General features: G+C 32.4%; 1 protein-coding gene across 1 annotated transcript in view; it reads left to right on the top strand.

Annotated features, from left to right (window-relative positions):
• Window positions 1-1,315: 1,315 nt before the first annotated feature.
• Window positions 1,316-19,701, top strand: part of WDR35 (WD repeat-containing protein 35) — a 34,827-nt gene continuing 16,441 nt past the window's right edge. The window contains exons 1-12 of the mRNA XM_051209575.1: window positions 1,316-1,561; window positions 1,602-1,753; window positions 1,790-1,993; window positions 4,554-4,719; window positions 5,942-6,081; window positions 6,819-7,046; window positions 8,264-8,356; window positions 11,929-12,140; window positions 14,114-14,401; window positions 14,890-15,031; window positions 17,191-17,391; window positions 19,458-19,546. Of these exons, the coding sequence (XP_051073079.1) occupies window positions 1,748-1,753; window positions 1,790-1,993; window positions 4,554-4,719; window positions 5,942-6,081; window positions 6,819-7,046; window positions 8,264-8,356; window positions 11,929-12,140; window positions 14,114-14,401; window positions 14,890-15,031; window positions 17,191-17,391; window positions 19,458-19,546 (1,769 nt within the window). The 5' untranslated portion in view covers window positions 1,316-1,561; window positions 1,602-1,747. The remainder of the gene's footprint in view (window positions 1,562-1,601; window positions 1,754-1,789; window positions 1,994-4,553; window positions 4,720-5,941; window positions 6,082-6,818; window positions 7,047-8,263; window positions 8,357-11,928; window positions 12,141-14,113; window positions 14,402-14,889; window positions 15,032-17,190; window positions 17,392-19,457; window positions 19,547-19,701) is intronic.

Genomic DNA, 19,701 nt, shown 5'->3' on the forward strand with positions numbered 1-19,701 from the left:
TTCTACTCATGTTACTCGATATTCGAAAAGCAGTGATAACTGACATTGGATACACTGCAGTACACGTTGTTTACGGTATGACATTTCAACTTACAGGGGAATTCGTAGACCCTTCATCTTCCTCAATGAATATGAATATATCTCCTACAAGATCAGATTTACAAATGCTGTGCGCTCTGTTCAACCTGTTTCAACTCGAACGCAGTCAACTAATGTTTTCGTTCAACCCGCCTTATCACTTGGTACACAATTGTTTGTAAGTTGTGACTCAGTAAGTCGGCAACTCGAAAAAGGATGCGAAGGACCCATCAAGGTCGTGCACCGAAAACCCAAGTACCGTGCCATCGATAAGAACAAAAACAACTCCATCGTAGACATTAATCTTCTATGTGCCGCTTACCTAGAAGAAGTCTCTAGTTATATTGGGTTCCCTTTTGAGCAATCCTAAGATACAAGCTTAACAATTATGATTTATTAAAAAAATTCGAAAAATAATTGTGTGAAAAATTTTCACACCATTGGATATTATCTGTATGCATGTATGCCAATTTATTATTTTTTTTGCCTGTTTCGTATCCTTGTGCACGTATGAGTCTAATTTGACATGCACTTACAATCACTTTCTTTTTTTAGCACGACTGGAGAAGATGAAAAACAGACCAACACGATGAATCAAAATTTTCATTGTACTTGTTTCTCATTATTATTGTGCCATATGTCCCATTATATCAATGAACGACAACAAGATGCTGCTGAACATAGAAAGCTATCAAAAGAGTGTTGACGTAGTGCAGGTTCATCGGTTTTAAACTTCTGACCAGCCACGTCTTAATGTCATCCTACCCCGCTTGGGAAGGAGTGAGTTGTAGCGGTTAAAAAATTGTCAAAACAGATAGTTCTGTAAGTCCTCAGCATTGCTGCTGACCTCATCATTTTTACTGGACACACCCTTTCTGAAGACGCTCGGCCATGAATCCGCACCAGACCATAAATCGGATGTCGACCTACACACCCTTTGCAACTACTAGCCAGATTAGATGAGACGCTTCTCAACAACCCAAATAAATATTTCAAATTACCCATCACTGGCTTCTGATTTAACCAGAATGGCATCCTTTGATTATAAAGTTGCCACGAGAATAGGTATTATCAAATCCTGGAAATATGTAGGTGTCTAAATGAACTTTTTTGTTTCAAATAGACAGGCTTAAGGTAAAATAAGAAAAAAGGCGACGAAAGACATGAACTTTTAGGTTTTTGTCGTTTAGAACCATAACTTCCAACAGATAATTGTTTTAATTATTCATTATTTTGGGCAATAGTTTATATGTTACTACCGTCTTTTTAAACATGTTTTCTTATTTGAGTAAAAAAATTGCTATATCAAATAATGCAAAATTAAAATCAGCATCGTGGAGCAAAGATCATGGTTATGTGGCTTGTGGAGGAGAAGATGGGCTATTAAAGGTTCTAAAACTGGAGGTACAAAATGACACTAAGCACAAAGGCCTGGCTGCGCAAACAAATCTGGTAATGAATCAAACTCTGGATGGACATTCAGGTTGTTAATGTGTTTACATAAAAAGTTACACATTTTACAGATGACGTTCAAGTTATCATTTGGAATGAAAAATTTAGGAAAATTACTTCATCTGACCAGAATGGCCTTATAATTGTGTGGATGCTTCATAAAGGGGCTTGGTATGAAGAGATGATCAATAACAGAAACAAATCTTCTGTTAAAGATATGAAAGTGATTTTGTGCATATTGTATACTAATGTGATTTAGTGGGATTGTGATGGCCAGAGAATATGTATAGTGTATGAAGATGGAGCTGCGATTGTTGGATCAGTTGATGGTAACAGAATCTGGGGGAAGGAGTTGAAACATGGAAGCCTCACATCAGTTGAGTGGTCACCAGATGGAAATATTCTGCTTTTTGGTCTGCTGACGGGGGAAATTTGTGTCTTTGATAGCTACGGAAACTTTCTGGTATGTGGAAATAATTTTATACTAAATTTCCAAAGACCGTCTTACATCTAAGTTAACCTTTAGTCAGTACGCTTTGTAATAAAAATCTTAGAGTTTTAAACTGCTGTTACTTCTTTTGTGACTTCTGTGATTACAGTTGAGTCTGAGTATATTAAGTGGTGATTACGTGTAGACGAAGTGACAGACACAAAGCCATGCACTTTATAAGATGAACTGATAAAAGATTAAATCGGCATCAAGAAATCAATGTTATACTAACTTTTCTTTAAGTAGACAGGTTGAGTGGTAAAGTTATCCGAAGAGACATTTTCAAGCATAAAAACCGAGGCTAATTGTGAATGGGGTCTAAAATATGTATATTATTATGAATATCGATGCTAAGGATACAAAACCAGATAACCAAGAGTTGCCGAAAGCGTGTATTTGTATCATTATCTTTGTTCGGTACTTTTAGAAGGTAGCACGGACAGGTTTTAACGTCAACAACCCAAAGTTCCCAAATTACTTTACCCTAGTTTTCGTCCCAACCAAGTATTTCATAGCAAAGTGATATACCTGTGGAAAATATAAATTAATCAAAAGTTTTTTTACAAAGCCGACCGGGTTGTCTAAATTAGTTGAAAGATTTTGATTTGTTCCGGGGAAATTCCCCTCTATATCATATCAAAGCATTCAATGACCGAAATGCTCCCATAACTTTAAAACATTTAGTCTGAAACCAATGCTCAGTTGTAGAAGTTCACATCAGAGTGTATCTTAGACAATTAGCGGAACCGGTAAGAGACTAGTCAGGCAAATAATACAGCAAACTGCTGGAAATTGACAGCAAACATATATATTCAACCTGGACAAAAAATAGGCGTCATGCACATTGTTTACGTATAGAGTTCAGTGTTTGAGTATATATGGTACGAAACTGTCTGCTATACAGACGAACTAAAATAATCTGCAGAACTTAACAGGCATAGGCAGTCCACTCGAATTTTTAAGAGCATGCAAACTAAGGCAAATGAAAGTTAGCGAGGATGAACTGGGTACTAATATTTTTCTGATGAAAACTTAATTGATAATAGTTTTAGGCCGTACGCTCAGGGGCCGTTAAGCTCGTTTGGACCGACAACATTTGAGCCGCATTTGAAAATTATCCAAAATTATATTTGGTATAATAACTTTTGTCTTCTTGCGTTATCGTTATTTGATCTGACTCCCACAGAAAGTGAGATTAGTTGAATCACTGGTAAAATTTTCACATTATTTCACCTATCTTCATTTATTTATGGTCTTTCGTTCAAATTAAATCTGTTCAAGTGTCAGTTCTTTACGAACAATAGTTTTTTAAACTTAGTATTTGATACAAATATCTGCAATATATGTAGAGCGATAACATTCATTAGGATCCTTATTAGGCATCTCGAATTCAACAACATTTGTATCTTAGGGCCAGTGAATCACTGCTCAAAATACTTTCATTTATTGAAACATATTTTCCACAAGACTAGAGTAATATTTAAACAGAAACTTCTCTCCATTTTATTTGTATGTTTAAATAGAAATGGACAAATAAAAAAGTATGAATCATATTTTCTATACATATACAAAATTAATAGACTACTTTTCAGTGAATTATTCACCTCAACAAAGCGAAATCAGCCTTTATTTTTATTAGTTTTTACTAGTTACTCGTTTGCCAACATATGCGCCAGCGGTCTCAAACCATAGCCAAAAATGTTAGTATAGAGTTGTGGAGATTGTTGAGTTCTTATTAAGATCATGAACCAATCAATATTTGACAATTATTGGAAACCTGGAAGCATTAGGTGGTCATTTTGCCCCAGTATGGGTCTCTTCATCAGTACACATCTACTATCCCGCACACGAGACTCGAACATGTAGCTTTCGGTCTTGCGTAAACGTTTGGCCTCCAGACCCTTGAGCCAGCATCCAATGGTGTTAGTATTTAACTTCAACCAATCCGTGATAATGCACGATCATCATGTTCCCACTAGTGGCTGTCTTCGAGAAGTAATTCCCGGAGTTATGGTGAAACGTCATGGCTTGAATAGTTTAACCGTGGCAAGTGTGAGGCAATCATCCATCAAAGACAATGGAAGATAATCCCACAATATAGTGGATTGGTTGAAGTTAGACGTAGATAGTGTTGAATGCTAGCTCAGTGATCTAGAGTCTCAGAGTTCGCTATGCTGTTTTCACCAACGGTTAATACTTCTCTGTTGTTCTTATTCTTGCTTATTTATTTTCTCTGTCCAACTGTAAAATCCAACAACTTAGATCGGAGCACAATTTGACCATGCTTTTAGTTATTGGCATTTATCAGTCCAGTTGTTATTGATCACCAAAAACAATATTGAAAGTTCAAAAAGAAATCAAGTACCCAAATATTTTTTCAGTCGCAGGACTAAATTATCATGTGTTATATTTATTAATATCCATTTTACAAAATTAGAAATGTTGAAAACTGTGTTGATACAAACCGCTAAACTCTATTTTATAGCGCTATTAACTCTGAGTTTTCTACATTTAAATGGTTATGGTATTCTAGAACAAAATGCCCACTTATTGCTTGAACAATATACATGGTGCTGTTCGAATTATAAGTTTAGATTGGTATAAAGGAGGAAACAATTATGGTATCAGAATGCTACCTTCATTGGCTGTATGCTACGATGTTGGACGTTGTCAGCTGATGACTAATCATGAAGATCCAGGTAAATTCTTATTGTAGACGTATAAGGATCTAATGTTTTAGATTTTTATGATTTACACTAGCAATAAGATATATGCAGTAGATACAACAGATTCGTTCAATATAATATTGTTTTGTGTCTACCCATGTTAACAAACTTGGTTTAAGTATTCCGTACGCAAACAAATATCAAGAGGTAGCCATGACAAGTTTTAGACTTAAACATCACATCCAGCAGTTTTAGTTTATATAATATTTTAAATATCCTTACATTACTTATACACTGTTCCAGCATTATTTACAAATTGAATAGTAGTAATTTGTACAATCTATTTTTGATTACAGTGGCCGTTGAGATTCAAAACATACGATTCATCCTACATAAGACTTCTGAAAATCTCCCCTTTTGTGAAACAAATACTCTTGATTTTAACACTGAATAAAATATTAATTACATTTGCTTTTAAACAATCGAGAAATAAGATTATCAGTTAACATATTCTGTTGAACGATAGTGAAACTTAAAATGATTGTACTTTAGTTAGATTCGATGAAATTAAGTAAATTTTTCACATAGAACTAACTTTAGTCTAATTGGATTAATCGACAAGAGCACACATATTCCATGTGCTTATTATATGTAAATTTATAAATCTTGTTTATAGTGTTTAAATATTCACATCGTATTCATAAGTTAACAGCAGATTGTTGGGTTAAGTTGGAACTTTCTTTAACGTTTTCTGCTTAACTATTGACGAAAAATCACAGTAAAATAATTTTTTATGACTAATAAAGTCATTCGTATTTGAACAAATATAGACAGTGAAAAGCGGTTTCTACGTCAAGATCGTTTACAAATAACGCCAACTACGTACTTATAGTTAATGTTTAAAGAAGAAACAGTGGTATTACTTGTAATACCTGAGTAAATCGCTAGCGTAACGAAAGCAAATATTTTAGTTATGTGGGATAATAGTTATTAATTTATATATGGTGACAAGAAGTATTTTCATATTGCTTGTTTTTTTATCAAGTAGTAAAGCTAGTTTAAAAGTAAAATTAGGTAAATACAATCAACATAGAATCGTGTATATATTTGCAATGGTCTACGTTTTTACACCACATCAAGACAGGAAGATAAAATCATAAGAGTGAATACAGAAGTAACAGTGGTATCAATGCTTAGATAAGGAATAGGATTTGAGAAGTTGAAAGCAAACTCGTTTGTTTTGTTATTTTCCTAGATCCAGTCCTATTAAATACTGGGATTCAAATAAAATGTTCTTGTTGGAACGAAGATGGATCTATGTTAGCTGTAGCGGGAACACAAATGTCAAGTGATCGTAATATAAACGTAGTACAGTTTTACAATCCATTCGGTCATGTAAGCTATAGTTTTCTTTCTTTAAAATATTGATCAAGATCTGAGTTGGAATATATTGGATCATGATAAGTAATAAACGGCTATTTTCTTCAAATATTATGCATTCCATATACTGAAAATGTTAACAGAGTACAGTGCTTACATTTGTTTATGATTCCTAGTTTCGTCTCAGACTGTTAAAGTGACTGATGTAGTTTATATGCAAAATCTTCTTAGTTGCTGATAAAAATTCTACAGTTTAAGACGTTAAATGAAATAATATTTAAAAAAAATACTAATCATCATAAGAAAAATGGCTATTTCCACAAAAGAGCAAGAGAAAAATGATAAGCCATTCTTGTAGCAGATGTAATTTTATCTTGAATGCATACACATTTTGCGTTTTTAAAAGTTAGGGTCAGACCAAAAGACTAAATCGTATTACATCGATTACTCTTAATTTATAAATTAACGCTTAAGAAATAAAACAGAGACGGGCATTTCCAGGATTTCGCAATTCTAGTTAGTAGAATAAGATGGTTGATTTGTCTTATTGATAGTTTTTTTGAGCTTATTCCCTATTTATTCAAAATAGTTATGATATGTATAAACTACTATTGAAGTATTTTAGAAGTATGTATGTAATTTCATACTTATTAGAGAGTATCTAGTCTATTAGGAGAACACAATTTCATCTTTAAGAAGTTTACCTACTTTTATTCACAGATTAATCAATATTATTTTATTTTATTTCATAGCATTTAAGTACATTACTTTTACCTGGTAAATGCTTAACAGCATCTACATGGGAAGGTAATGGTTCACTTAGATTAGCTTTGGCAGTTGATTCTTTTCTATACTTTGCCAATTTACGTCCACATTATAAATGGGCATACAGTTCAACAGCGAATACAACCATTTACAATTATTCACGTCCACATACATTTGAACATTCAATTACATTTTGGAATTTGAAAACAAACAAAGTAAGATAAATAAATATTGAAACAATAATTAGTGTAATTGATTTACCAAGTGTAAATTTAAGTATTTAACTTCAAAGGATACCGTTTGTGCTGTAATTTATAATAATCGTAATTGAGGATTAAAGAAGTTGAGTGAATGATATAACTCAGGTGCATTTACTCATTGTATTCACTTAAATCTTGATTCTTAAAAATATATTGTATTTTTTATTCCATGAATTCATCTTTCTATCTCGAATCATATTGCCTATGCGTAATCTTCTTTGCTAGCACTAATGCTGTTACTACTTCTATCATTCTGAGATTAATCTCGATAATTTCATTTTACGGTGCTGATATGATCTTGAAACTTGAACCAATGCAAATTTATTCCAGGTCCATTTTTTTAACAACTGGTTGATTGTTGCCACTCATTTGATCTAAATTGAATTCGATGAGATGGAGTTCAAACTTGTGATCTAATGATTCACAGATGAATAGTTTAACCACTAAGTCAAACGTAAATTTTATTTTGTAAACATGTTATGTTGTGAAAAATGTTTAATTAAAAAGGATAGTTAGAGCAATAGTTATAACCTAGTGATTCACTCTGTTTCGTTCTAATAATAAGAAATATCTTTTTTTGGACGATACATGACATTAAATAACTGTGAAGTTTTGATCGATATTTTATTATTCCGTATTTATCAGAAGGGGGTTTTGTGGAGATTTTAGTAATTTAATAATTGACTTCATGAGTCAATTAAAGCTAGACCACCATGGAAAATATGGAAGCACTGGACAGCCGTTTCGCCTTAGTATGGGACTCCTCAGCATTGCGCACCCACTATCCGGCCCAGCGTGATTCAAACCCATGACCTATCAGTCTCGTGCGCGAACGCTTAACCTCTAGACCACTTGGTTTGAATCACACAGGGCTGGATAATGGATGCGCACTGCTGAGGAGTCTCATTCTAGGATAAAATGGCTATCCAGTGCTTCCAGGTTCTCCATGGTGATTTAGCTCCAATTGACTCATGAATTCAACTATAAAATTACTATAATCTCCACAAAACTCCCTTTTGATAATAATTTTTGTTTGTCATTATTTTTAAAACAATATCCTTAATATGTTTAAAGATGATCAATCAACAGTGAACATGTTAAGTAGCAAAAAGACAAAACATCGTAATTTTTTTTGTAATTTTAAATGTTGTAGTTGCATTTTTTCATTGTAGACTAAGATAATTTCGGTTCATCATTTAATCGATATTTGTGCTTCAGAAGATTATGTATGCTTGGTTTGTAAACCTAGCGATGCTGGTCAAGGGGTAAGTTTCCAATTTAAACTAATTAGCACGTTTTCTTTTACCTGAGAATAAATCTATGTATCTGCTGTTGCATGTAATCACAACTATTTGGCATAAATTTCGTATTTCTTCACTGTTGAAGTTTGGGTGAACATCGAAGTGACAATCATTATAATAAAAAATCTTAGATTATTCGCATAAATAGTTTACTTTCTAAACTAACCAGTCTTAAAACATAAGGTGTATTTGTGAATTTACTTAGTCTATAATCACGTCTCATGGTTCCCTCATAGAAATAGACTGTAGGAAAAAAACAGGAGAGTACGAAACTCGGATAATTATATTCCCTTGGTGTTGTTTTAATTGTATCTTCCGATTGTTATTTAGGACTGCAATTGATCAGTCTCATGTTGGCATATGTGCATCGTGTGCGGATTGCGGATTGGGAAGATACAAGTAAAACAACACCAAGTGAATTTAAACTTCACCCCATTGTACAAGCAGGTGGCTATCAGCACTCAGAAGCTAAGTGGATGGCGTTTGAAGTGAACGGTAATGGGTTCGGTTCCCGGAGTGAACATCAACTCTGCGATGCGGGTAAATCCAGCTGACGAGTCCCACTGCTAGCCATTATCCATCATCGGATAATTATAGCTTAATGGAAAACTTTAAATTCTTCAAAGAACCTTTGATCATACAGTTATATTATTATTAGTCACAACTGATTGATCACTGGGTGGGTGGTGATCAATGTCATGTGTATCAAGTCTGTTTTAGTGCTTATTATTGTTAGATAACCACATTTAACTGGTTGTTTTGGATTTATTAATTATTTTTGTATCTTTTACCATCTTAAAATTACAAGAATTAAATCAAACAAAGTTGTTAAACTACCTTAACAGATCATTGATAATTGTCTGTTGTGAACTTAAAATGCGAATAAGCGCAAAAAATTAATCATAAACAGATTGAATCACTGAACAAAGATATCTCTGTTTATTTTTTTTGACTTTTAGCAGTTAATGAGGAAATTTGTGATTTAATTATTAGCATGTTTATTGTCATTAAGGAATGGGATAAAATTACAACTCAATCTTACCAAACTAGTGGCTATCACTACTCAGTAGCTAAGTGAATAACGCGATGACGTTTGAAGCAAACGGTATTGGGTTTAAGTTAACGAGATTAGTTAAATATGTACTCTCCAATAAGTAATTTCTAGGGAACTAAATGTTTGTTAAGTCAACTCATAAAACATTTATGTCGGAAGTTTTAATAGAAAAACTATTTTATAACATAGAATATTATACTATGAGATATATCTCTACAAGCACGCTGCATCAGTAAGTGTACCAACTGGTGACTCACCCCGATTCTAGAGACAAACTGCGATTGGTAGAATATAACTATATCAGTAGTATGGTATTTGCCAACCTTCAGAACCGGACGGTAGGTGTGATAGAACTATGAACCATATGATTTCTATCATGTTCCACAGTCATCTGATTCAGACACAGCCACATATGCCTTCTAAATGCTTTTTGAACCTACTGTTAAAGTGAGAAGATTAGGAATAACTAAGATGATATAACTGATAAACCGAATAAAGTGTACATATATCACCTATACATCTGTCCTTCTAACTCAAACAGGGGTATATAGGCTGAGACTTTGACTAGATGCATAATCTGCTTTATTCAATAGCCTACCTTGCTCTTGTCATTCTTCGCCATTTGACTTTTAGAAAGTATGTCAGCACATGCGCGCGATATGTATAAAATGCCCTATCAATCATGATTCAATGATTTTAATGTATTGTGCTCATTAGAAGATCTGAAAAATTTAGGTCCGGTCCCTGATAGAATTATGGTTAAATACTACTGAGAAGTTGACAAACTAAAATGAAATTGTCATCTACTGCTTGCCGCTTTTCATTGCTTCACCAGCTAGTGAACATTCCCAGTGAAACTTAACCTCGGATTCTGCTTCCTGATTCTGAGAAAAGTTACTCACTGTAGAGTTTGATCGTTTTTACTTCACATTATATTACTAACAATATCTTACGTCAGCTGGCATTGACGTTTATCAAAATTGAATAAGTGAACATTTAATTTTTGGAGGTTTCAAAACTAAATCAAATTTAATGATAATGTTAATATTTTTGGAATGGAATATCATTTTATGTAATTTGAGTCTTGGCTGCAGTTGGATTGAACATCAACTTTGGTATCCAGGTATGTCCGAATGACGAGTCCCAAATAGGACAAAACGCGCATCTTGCATTCCATTGCTAGCCACCATCCATCTTTGCTTATAATGCTTATGAATTAAGGCAATATAGAGGAAATGCACACAGGATGCACATATTCCAATAAGAGACTGATCAATTGTAATCCTAAACATCGATGAAAAGATTCAAATAAACAATACAAAATGAATTCAATCACAACAGTTTGTACCATGTGTAAATGTTACTCTATCCAAAAATATAAACTAATGATACTGTCAACCACCTTATTTCAGATCATAGTTTTATTTACATTCACTTAGGATTAATAATAGTGGGACCTGAGAAAATTAATTCTTATATTTCATTAACTTAATATTAACAATCATCGATTAGAAGATTAGATACTGATAATCTTAGAATAATTTTTCTTCAGCTATTTCATAAACTATAAACTGAAGTTATAAAAATACTTATTGTTTTCACAGAATGTAATTCTAATAGCACTAAGTAGTTACTTTGGAACTCTCTTTAGTAGCATGAAATAAAGAATCAACCTTTATGCAATTAAAACAGACGTACATATAGTATACATTGGAAAGTGAAACAGTTATTAAAATTGTTTGATTCTAGAAAAATCTATTATATAATAACAATCGTTAATCAGTATTGTGGTGTGTGCTACTTATATTGATATAAGTAGTGTATGGTGCGAGTCAAGAATGTAATGTCTGGTGGCAGAAGATGGGGAAGATCAAGAAAGGAAGAGCGGGAATAGAAAGCAATTAGTATGGAAATGCAAGAACAATGAAGTTCGAGACAATTATTGAACATTTTGCAAATTACGTATTATAGTATGCTTTTTCTATTTTACCAAGTAACTCTTTAATTTTGTACTAAATATAGTTCGGTTGATCCTCACCTGTGTTCACCTTCACTACAGTATGATCTAAATTGATCAGTTACTGATAGGTTTTAATTAGATTCTCATTAAAAAACAATGGTATCTGCTTTCTGATTTATTTATAGGGATAGTAAGTAGTGGTTTGAATATATATTTGAAGATCACTGTGTACTTTTGCTTTGGAATATTGAGTTGTGCACAAATACCATAAGTAGTAAGTCATAAGACAATAAATAACTTAAGAATGATTATCTAACATATGGATTACAGAGTTTAGGTAATTTTCGTTTGCATTAAATAACATGAATTAGTGTACAAAAAAACACGATATGTGAAATATCGGTTTCCTTTATTTTTTTTTTTACCAAAAAAGTCGACTTATTTATTCATAAGTGTAATGGGAACACTGAATATTCGAAAAATGAACTGCAACTTGTAATGCTTTCTTTTAACCCATTCTAGGTTATTTTAACTATGTATACTGCAATTGGTGTTGCAATAGAATCAAAACATGTACAATTTGAACCAACTCAATCAATGATGACTTCAAATCAAATTATTTTAATTAATAAAAGTTTCATTTATAGTTGGCAATATTTTACACCGAAACAAATACTTGATTTAGGTCTTAAATTTACATCATCGACACTTCGTCAACGTGATGGAATTGAAAGGTCAGTTGAGAGTGATACTTAAATAAGTTGTTAATTGTTTAGAAAATAGTTTATAGTGGTGATGATTGATTTCTTTTTTCAATCTATGTTATTAGCCCAAACTACTTTAGGTTGATTTTTTTTTGTAAGCAATGATGGAGAGTGACTAGCAGTGGAATCCAGGACGCGCGTTTCGTCCTATTTGGGACTCGTCAGCTGGACGTACCTGCATCTCAGAGTTGATGTTCACTCTGGGACTCGAATCCAGTACCATTCGCTTCAAACGTCATCGCGTTATCCACTGAGCTACTGAGTCCCGATAGCCACTTGCTATACAAGCCAAATAATACTGAGTGAATTGAAATTCACCCCATTGCACAAGCAAGCGCCTATCATGACTCAGTAGCCAAGTGGATAACGCGATGGTGTTCGAAGCGAACGGTACTGGATTCGGGTCCCAGAGTGAACGTCAACTCTTATATCCAGGTACATCCAACTGACGAGTCCCAAATAGGACGAAACGCGCGTCCTGGATTCCACTGCTAGCCACTATCCATCATTGCTTACAAATAGCTTGTGAATTAAGGCAATAAAGAGGCATACGCACAGTATGCACATATGCCGATAACAGACTGATCAATTGCAGTCTTAAACCTCAATGGGAAGATACAAGCCAAATAATACCAAGTGTACTTTAGGTTGATTTGTCGTAGGATAAAGAGTTAACATGATGAAAATCACTGGGATGTAGCTTATAAATGATAACTGAATGAGCTTGGTTTTATTCAAGGAATGGAATTAAATTAAACTTCATGTGTCAAAATCAACTAGTTAACACATGATCATCTTGAAGCTCTAATGCAGATAGAAAATCTTGACCAACTGTATGCTTGAAAATATTTTATGCATATTTTAACTACTTGAACATGAAATAAGTAGTCACTGTAACATACTTTGTGTATGAAATCTCAGTGTTAGGATTTCAGTATTTCATCATCTTAGATTTTAAAAGTTGTAAAGATAACCAGTAAAGTGATAAATCATCAACACTAGTGATATGTGAAATCCTGTTCAAAACAAGGACAACTTACGATTTTTTAATTAACCTAGTAGTTGAATGGTGTTTTGCTTAAATATAATCTTGACAAATGAAGATTACGTGGTTTCCTGTCAATTACATTCAACTAACTAATATCGGAAAATTATGCATGCGATATAAATTTATTTAAATTAGTGGTAACTTTACACCTTTATTGATAGGATTCAATCAGCATTAAGAACTTGATAAACATTACATTGTTCACTACTCAATGATGGATTAATGTTGCAAAAAAGCTATATTACCTTATGCTCTTGAACTTTTATAATTAATACGACTGATTTATTTTGTATCCCCAGTCTTTACTGGTCTGTTTTCACCTACCAGAATACGTTTTAAGCCGAGTAGATGCTTTGTTCAAGTTTTCAGCACTGAATTTGCACAATATCATTGAAGAAGTGCTACAGGACCTTTAGGTGTCACTGAAAGCACTCTGCCTTCGATTAATAAGGTGAAATTGAATAGCTCACGCTATCAACTTCATTTATTTATCAGATTTATATTAAAAATTTGAGGTTTCTAAAGGATTTAATGGGATAATACCTAACAGTATAAATTGAATTCATTTTTACAAACACTCTCAATGCTTTGAGTCACAACAAATTATAGCATTTCTAATTCACCATTCCATTTGGATTTCTCATTGTTTATAGTATTGTCATTAGTGATATATCGAATCAATAATACAAAGCAACGAACAAAATACTCTGTAAATTATTGATAAATATTTTCAGGAAATCAAAAAGAATATTAAATCCAATAAGACTTGTTTCTTGATATTCCCTTACTGACCATTCATTTAAAATATTCTCATTTGAATCACTTGAACTTTCTTCTTCTTCTTATTATTATTAGTAGAGAATTTTTCTAATTTCTGCATGTTGGTTAAATTTAGGCTTTATCATATTGATACAATTTCATTAAAAACTGTATCATCGGATTTGGTTGATGATGATATTTCTTCATCAATATTTCAAACAAAAGTTGACTGGAACTTAATGAATCAACCAGTTTCATCTGATCCAATATCTACATTAACAATTAGTCATTCTACTAGACGTTTACTTATTGCCCGAGAGTCTGGTTTAATACAAATTTACAGATTACCTGATTTATATTATGAAATGAAATTTTCAGTAGGTGATAATTGTCCGTATCGGATATATGTCAATTGTGATGCCACGTAAGTGAATTGAAATGATTTCTGTTGAATTGTCTTATGGAACAATCATATAGACAATCAAAATGTAGACCAGTTATTCGTTTTAATGTTAACCATTTGGTTATATTGTTTAAATTAAAAAATATAAGTTACTTCAGAAGTTAATTCCCGGATTTCTAATGAGGAGCAGTGATAACTTGAGTTCAGCCAAGTTGAGATTGAAGCAGTTAAACAACAATGTTAATAGTTGATAGAATTGACGAAAATTACAAATGTAAGCCATCAAATGCCAACTCATTAGTCTAAAGGCTAGATGTTCACCGATTAACATGATCTTAAATTCGATCTCTGGTGGGGTCGTGGATGAACACTACAGAATACTAAGCTTAAACTAGTACAAAACAGATGTCTACTGATTCTTGATTCTATTGGTTGTCCAGCTACAGTCAGTTAACGATATTAACTACAACTTTGTTATTATTTTATTTTTAACACGATTTGTTTTCTAGTTGTCTAGGTGTAATCGATGAATCGGGTATTTTTCGGTTACATCTAATACCAGACAATTCCACTAGTCTTTCATCATCTGTCAAATTTAAAAATATTGATAATTTCATGAGAAAAGATGTTTGGGATGTTAAATTTGAGGAAGTGAGTTTTATTTGTAATAATAATAATGTTTAGTTAAAGAATTTCACACATCACTAATGAATTTGTTAGTGGAGGGGCTTAAATGATTTAGCGTATCGATAATCTAAACTAATACACTTCTCATGGAGTTCAAATAACGCCTTACTCAACGAAGTAAGCGAATGTTGGGAATTTCTATAACTAGCCACAAGTGCATTCTAATTGTAAGAGATTTGGCAAATTAAGCTAGTAAAGTAAATCAGAATCAATTGCAATAGCTTAGATGAGTTCACTTCTTATCTTCCCTGAAAACCTGTGTTCTATATTATCTCATATGATTTTGCTCTACAAATTTATTTCTTCTAATCGATTATTTTCTCTCTACCTAGTCTTTCTTATTACTATTGATATTGTTACTACTTTTACTACTCTGGTATTTGTCTTCGTTATTTTTTTCTCAGTAAGCTCATTCGATAAGGCATTATGAACTGATACATATGTTTGGCAGGTTCTGTTCAACTTATAACTGACTGAATCTGATTTACATCACGGACTGACCTTAAGTAAACAGTTATTATAAAACAAAGAACATTAAACAGCTATTTCAATCTCAATAAACAGTTATCTGGTGCTTCCTAGTTATAAATGGCAGTCAAGCAGTAATATGAACTATTTTCGAATTAAATGATTTCTTAACAAGTCTTCCACGTTAATAAATAGTTTAAATTAAACTGTGAAATTACCGAAGCTATTAAAATCAATGAAATCTACTATGAATTGAGTATTAAATAGTGATATATCTATTCATATGATTTTCATATCCTTTTCTTCTCCAGTTCTATGAGCAAAGTTTTAGAAAAAGGATCTTTTCGTTTCAAAATCTTTCCTCATAGTTTGCTATCTCACACAATGCTCGTAGTACTTAACTTCCTAGTTATGTCATTGAACGTTTTGTGATATTGCAGTAGCTATAGGTGGTAAGTTGTACAAAACAAAAAACTCAAATACAATAAAGTTGTGTGAAATAACTGTGAAGTTTTATAACATTCAAGGATGTTTTAGGAACATGTGATTTAGTAAGCTTCACCTCTAACTATAGTCGGTTTCTGGATTAAAGTAAGTGTCTGAGGTCAGGATAGAATTCTGAAATAGGTGAAGTCAAACAGCTCAGTTCATTGTAGTTAAATCCATCTAATTATTTTCAGTTATTTTTGATTACATATAAAAGATAGAATTATAACGAATATCATATCGCGTTATGTACTAGACTGATTATCAAACTGTTCACACAATTATTCACTCTGTATGAGTTCTTTAATATTCTATGGAGTGAAATTTAAGATTTTAGCAATATTCACAAAGTGGTGGCTAGCCTACAATCATGATAGAACAAATGTTTAACAGATTTTAGTAAACGGTTTGTTTAAGAGTCTATATATTATCCATAGTGAAGAATGACTTCATAACCATATCTAAATCTGTGTAGATTTATATGCTTCTTCTAGTAGTTAGACTCCGCCTGGAGCCCCTCTAGGGCTAATGCTGGTCTCAAGCCCAGATAAAGCAAGAGGGTTGGGCACGGGATTAGTGACCCAATCCCATAGAAAACTAACTCGCTAAAAAAACGCTAACCAGAAAAAATTATTCAAGTCATTTGAAGTCTGCCCTAGGAATTAGGTCTACATTTAGAAGAGTTATGACGCCTCATTGTGAAAGCCGAGTTCCTTCGGAAGTCACGAGGCCGATGCTTCTGCTGACAACCAGAGCAACTATTTATTTAAGTACATGGAATGCTCGTACAATGTGGGAGACCAGGAGAGTCTTCCAAACCGCTGCGTTTCTACTGCTTCTAGTAGTTAGAATCTATAATTATCTTGGAAAATATTTACTTCTTAATTACTGAAATAAGAGCTAAAGCTTTATGAATTACTATGTGTTTGAAGATTTCTAAATCAAATTTCAAAACTGTGCTATAGAAATTTATTCGATATGGTTTGCTTGAATCTCCCTATTGATGTTTAGAACTGCAATTGATTAGTCTCTTACTGGTATATGTGCATCTTGTGCGGATTGCTTCTGTATTATATTAAATATTACAGTAAATGGTCATTCTATTACTTTTAAAACTTATTTTGTTGTGATTATATAATACTAAATTTACTTACATTATAATTTTACAGGATAATCCTGATATATTTGCTATAATGGAAAAAACTCGAATGTATATATTTGATGGTTTACAATCTGAACCAGCAATTCATACATCTACATACCTTTATGAATTTAAAAATTTAGAAGTTCAAGGTATTCTATTAGATGAATTAGTGAAAACTGTAAATATTCAACCAAATGAAGAATTTCTTTTAAAGACACCAATAAAGGTATGCTAGATAAACTTCATATAGTATTTATCAATAGTTATACCAATATAACTAAATCAATGTAACTCTTTTATCAAATGCAAGTTGATTTATTGAGTTTGCTGCCATACTATTTGTGCATAAAAGTGAGTTATACTACTGGGATTGTATAAATCAAAGAAGGAAGAATAGAATTCAAGCTTCCGATTGATTGATTGATTGATTGATTGAAAGTCCATTAATGTAGCAACCAAGCCAAACATTTTTAGGCTTGATTCAGGATTATATAGTTGTTAAGTATAATGTTTGCTTCTACTATGTGAATTCAGATGATAAACAAATCAAGCTAATAGGTATCATTACCAAGGTTTGATTTGATAATTTCGAATAAATTGCACATTGGGTAGATTGTTATAAATAAATAGTATTTTTGTAATATCCCAATGAGTAGAAAAATTAGATTTTCTGACGTTTCGTGGCTTAGTCTAAGTCACTTCTTCAGAGAATAAATAACCAAATTAAAATTAATCCAAGTTTAAATAGTACAACGGAACAATTTATAAATCAAGCTAAGTTCGCTTGATAATGTCAGGATCATATTGAAAAGATTTATCAATCAATTCCCAGTAAAAATAGATTAACAAAACAACCGACTGTTAACTTGTATCATTCAAGTACTGATTATCTACAACCATTCAATTTATTATTACTATACTTTAATGACAGAGATATTTAATTTCATACTAAAATATATTGAACAAAACTAACTATAATTAAAAACAGTTTTACATATGACTGATAATAGTCTTTTCTACTACACAGGAATGTCTGACATTATTGCTTTATCTGTGTAGATTTGTGGTGGTTGTTACTTTAACTATTAAACCAATGAGTACAGTATGTGAAAACATCAATTTATTATTATTATCAGAAGAGGTTTTGTGGAGATTTTAGAAATTTCACTAGTTGAAATCATGAGTCAATTTGATCTCGCGGGGGGGGGGCTGGATCGTGGATGCGCACTGCTGAGGAGTCCCAAACTTGGACGAAACGGCTGTCCAGTGCTTCCAGGTTCTCTATGGTGGTCCAGCTTCAATTGACTCATGATTTCAACTAGTGAAATCTTTAAAATCTCCACAAAACCCCTTCTGATAATAATCATCTGCTCACTAGTGAGTGACTTCGAGAGGCATTTCCTGGAGTTCTATTGAGAAGCCGTTATCGGACATCCTATGACCTATATGTATGAATTCCACTCCAAGGTCGAATACCAGATCATCAGTAGTAAGCTATCTTATATCCAAATTCTTTTTAAAATAAAATATCCAGTTATTCCCTAGTTATTTCTATATTTCTATAATGAAGGTCTGCCGAATTAGGTAAATATTTATATTATAGTAATTAGTACAGTACATAAGTATTCTGTTACATCTAAAATATATGAATTATCATTTGTAGTGTCGGTTACTACTATGTTAAGTTCATATACCTTATTCTAGCTTCTGAACAGGCCAATTTATCAATTCTTCTTAAATCACATTTTGACCTTGTTTTTATGTGAACGTATATGCGTGTACTAGTCTTATCCTACTCATCCCAGGTTTGAAGCTTATTTTTATGTGACTATAAATATTGATTAACGCTTGATTAAATCAAGTTGGTACACACGGTCTCTCCAATGTGCGTCGTTTCACTTCACTCTCTTCTCTTCACTTCCTTTGCTTTGCCCCTCTAATTGATCAATGAGTGTACGAAGTATATATATATATATATATATATATATATATATATATATATATATATATATATACTCAAAAATCCATTCTCCTATTTGACTTATTTCATTCCGTGGTACACTACCGCGAGTTAAGTCGATGATTATATAAGTGGATTGACGATATGTTCATACGATATAATTAGTGTCAGGTCACATGCCACTAAAATGATGAACCTGTCGATAACATCGTCTGATCTAACTGACGTCAAAATGAAGGATCACACAGTTACTGGTTAAAAATTATTTTCTATATTATTTTTCTCTTATTTCATTTTATCTCATAATATTTTAATTTAATATAAATTAATAGAAAGTTCGAGATTTTAAGCAAATATTAGAAAAAGATGGATTAGAAAAAGCATCAGAATTTATTAATAATAATCCACATACTAAATTAAGGTGAGTGTAGTGATTTATTTGTACGTTTGTATTTTTTGTGACCATTAATTAAACATTGTGTTATAAGACTCCATTTATTAACCAATCGATGAAGGTCATTGTGTGGTGTGGTGGGTTACTTATATCCACATAAGTAGTATATAATGGTGGTCAGG

This window comes from Schistosoma haematobium, chromosome 1 (genome assembly GCF_000699445.3).
Source record: "Schistosoma haematobium chromosome 1, whole genome shotgun sequence".
NCBI lineage: Eukaryota > Metazoa > Platyhelminthes > Trematoda > Strigeidida > Schistosomatidae > Schistosoma > Schistosoma haematobium.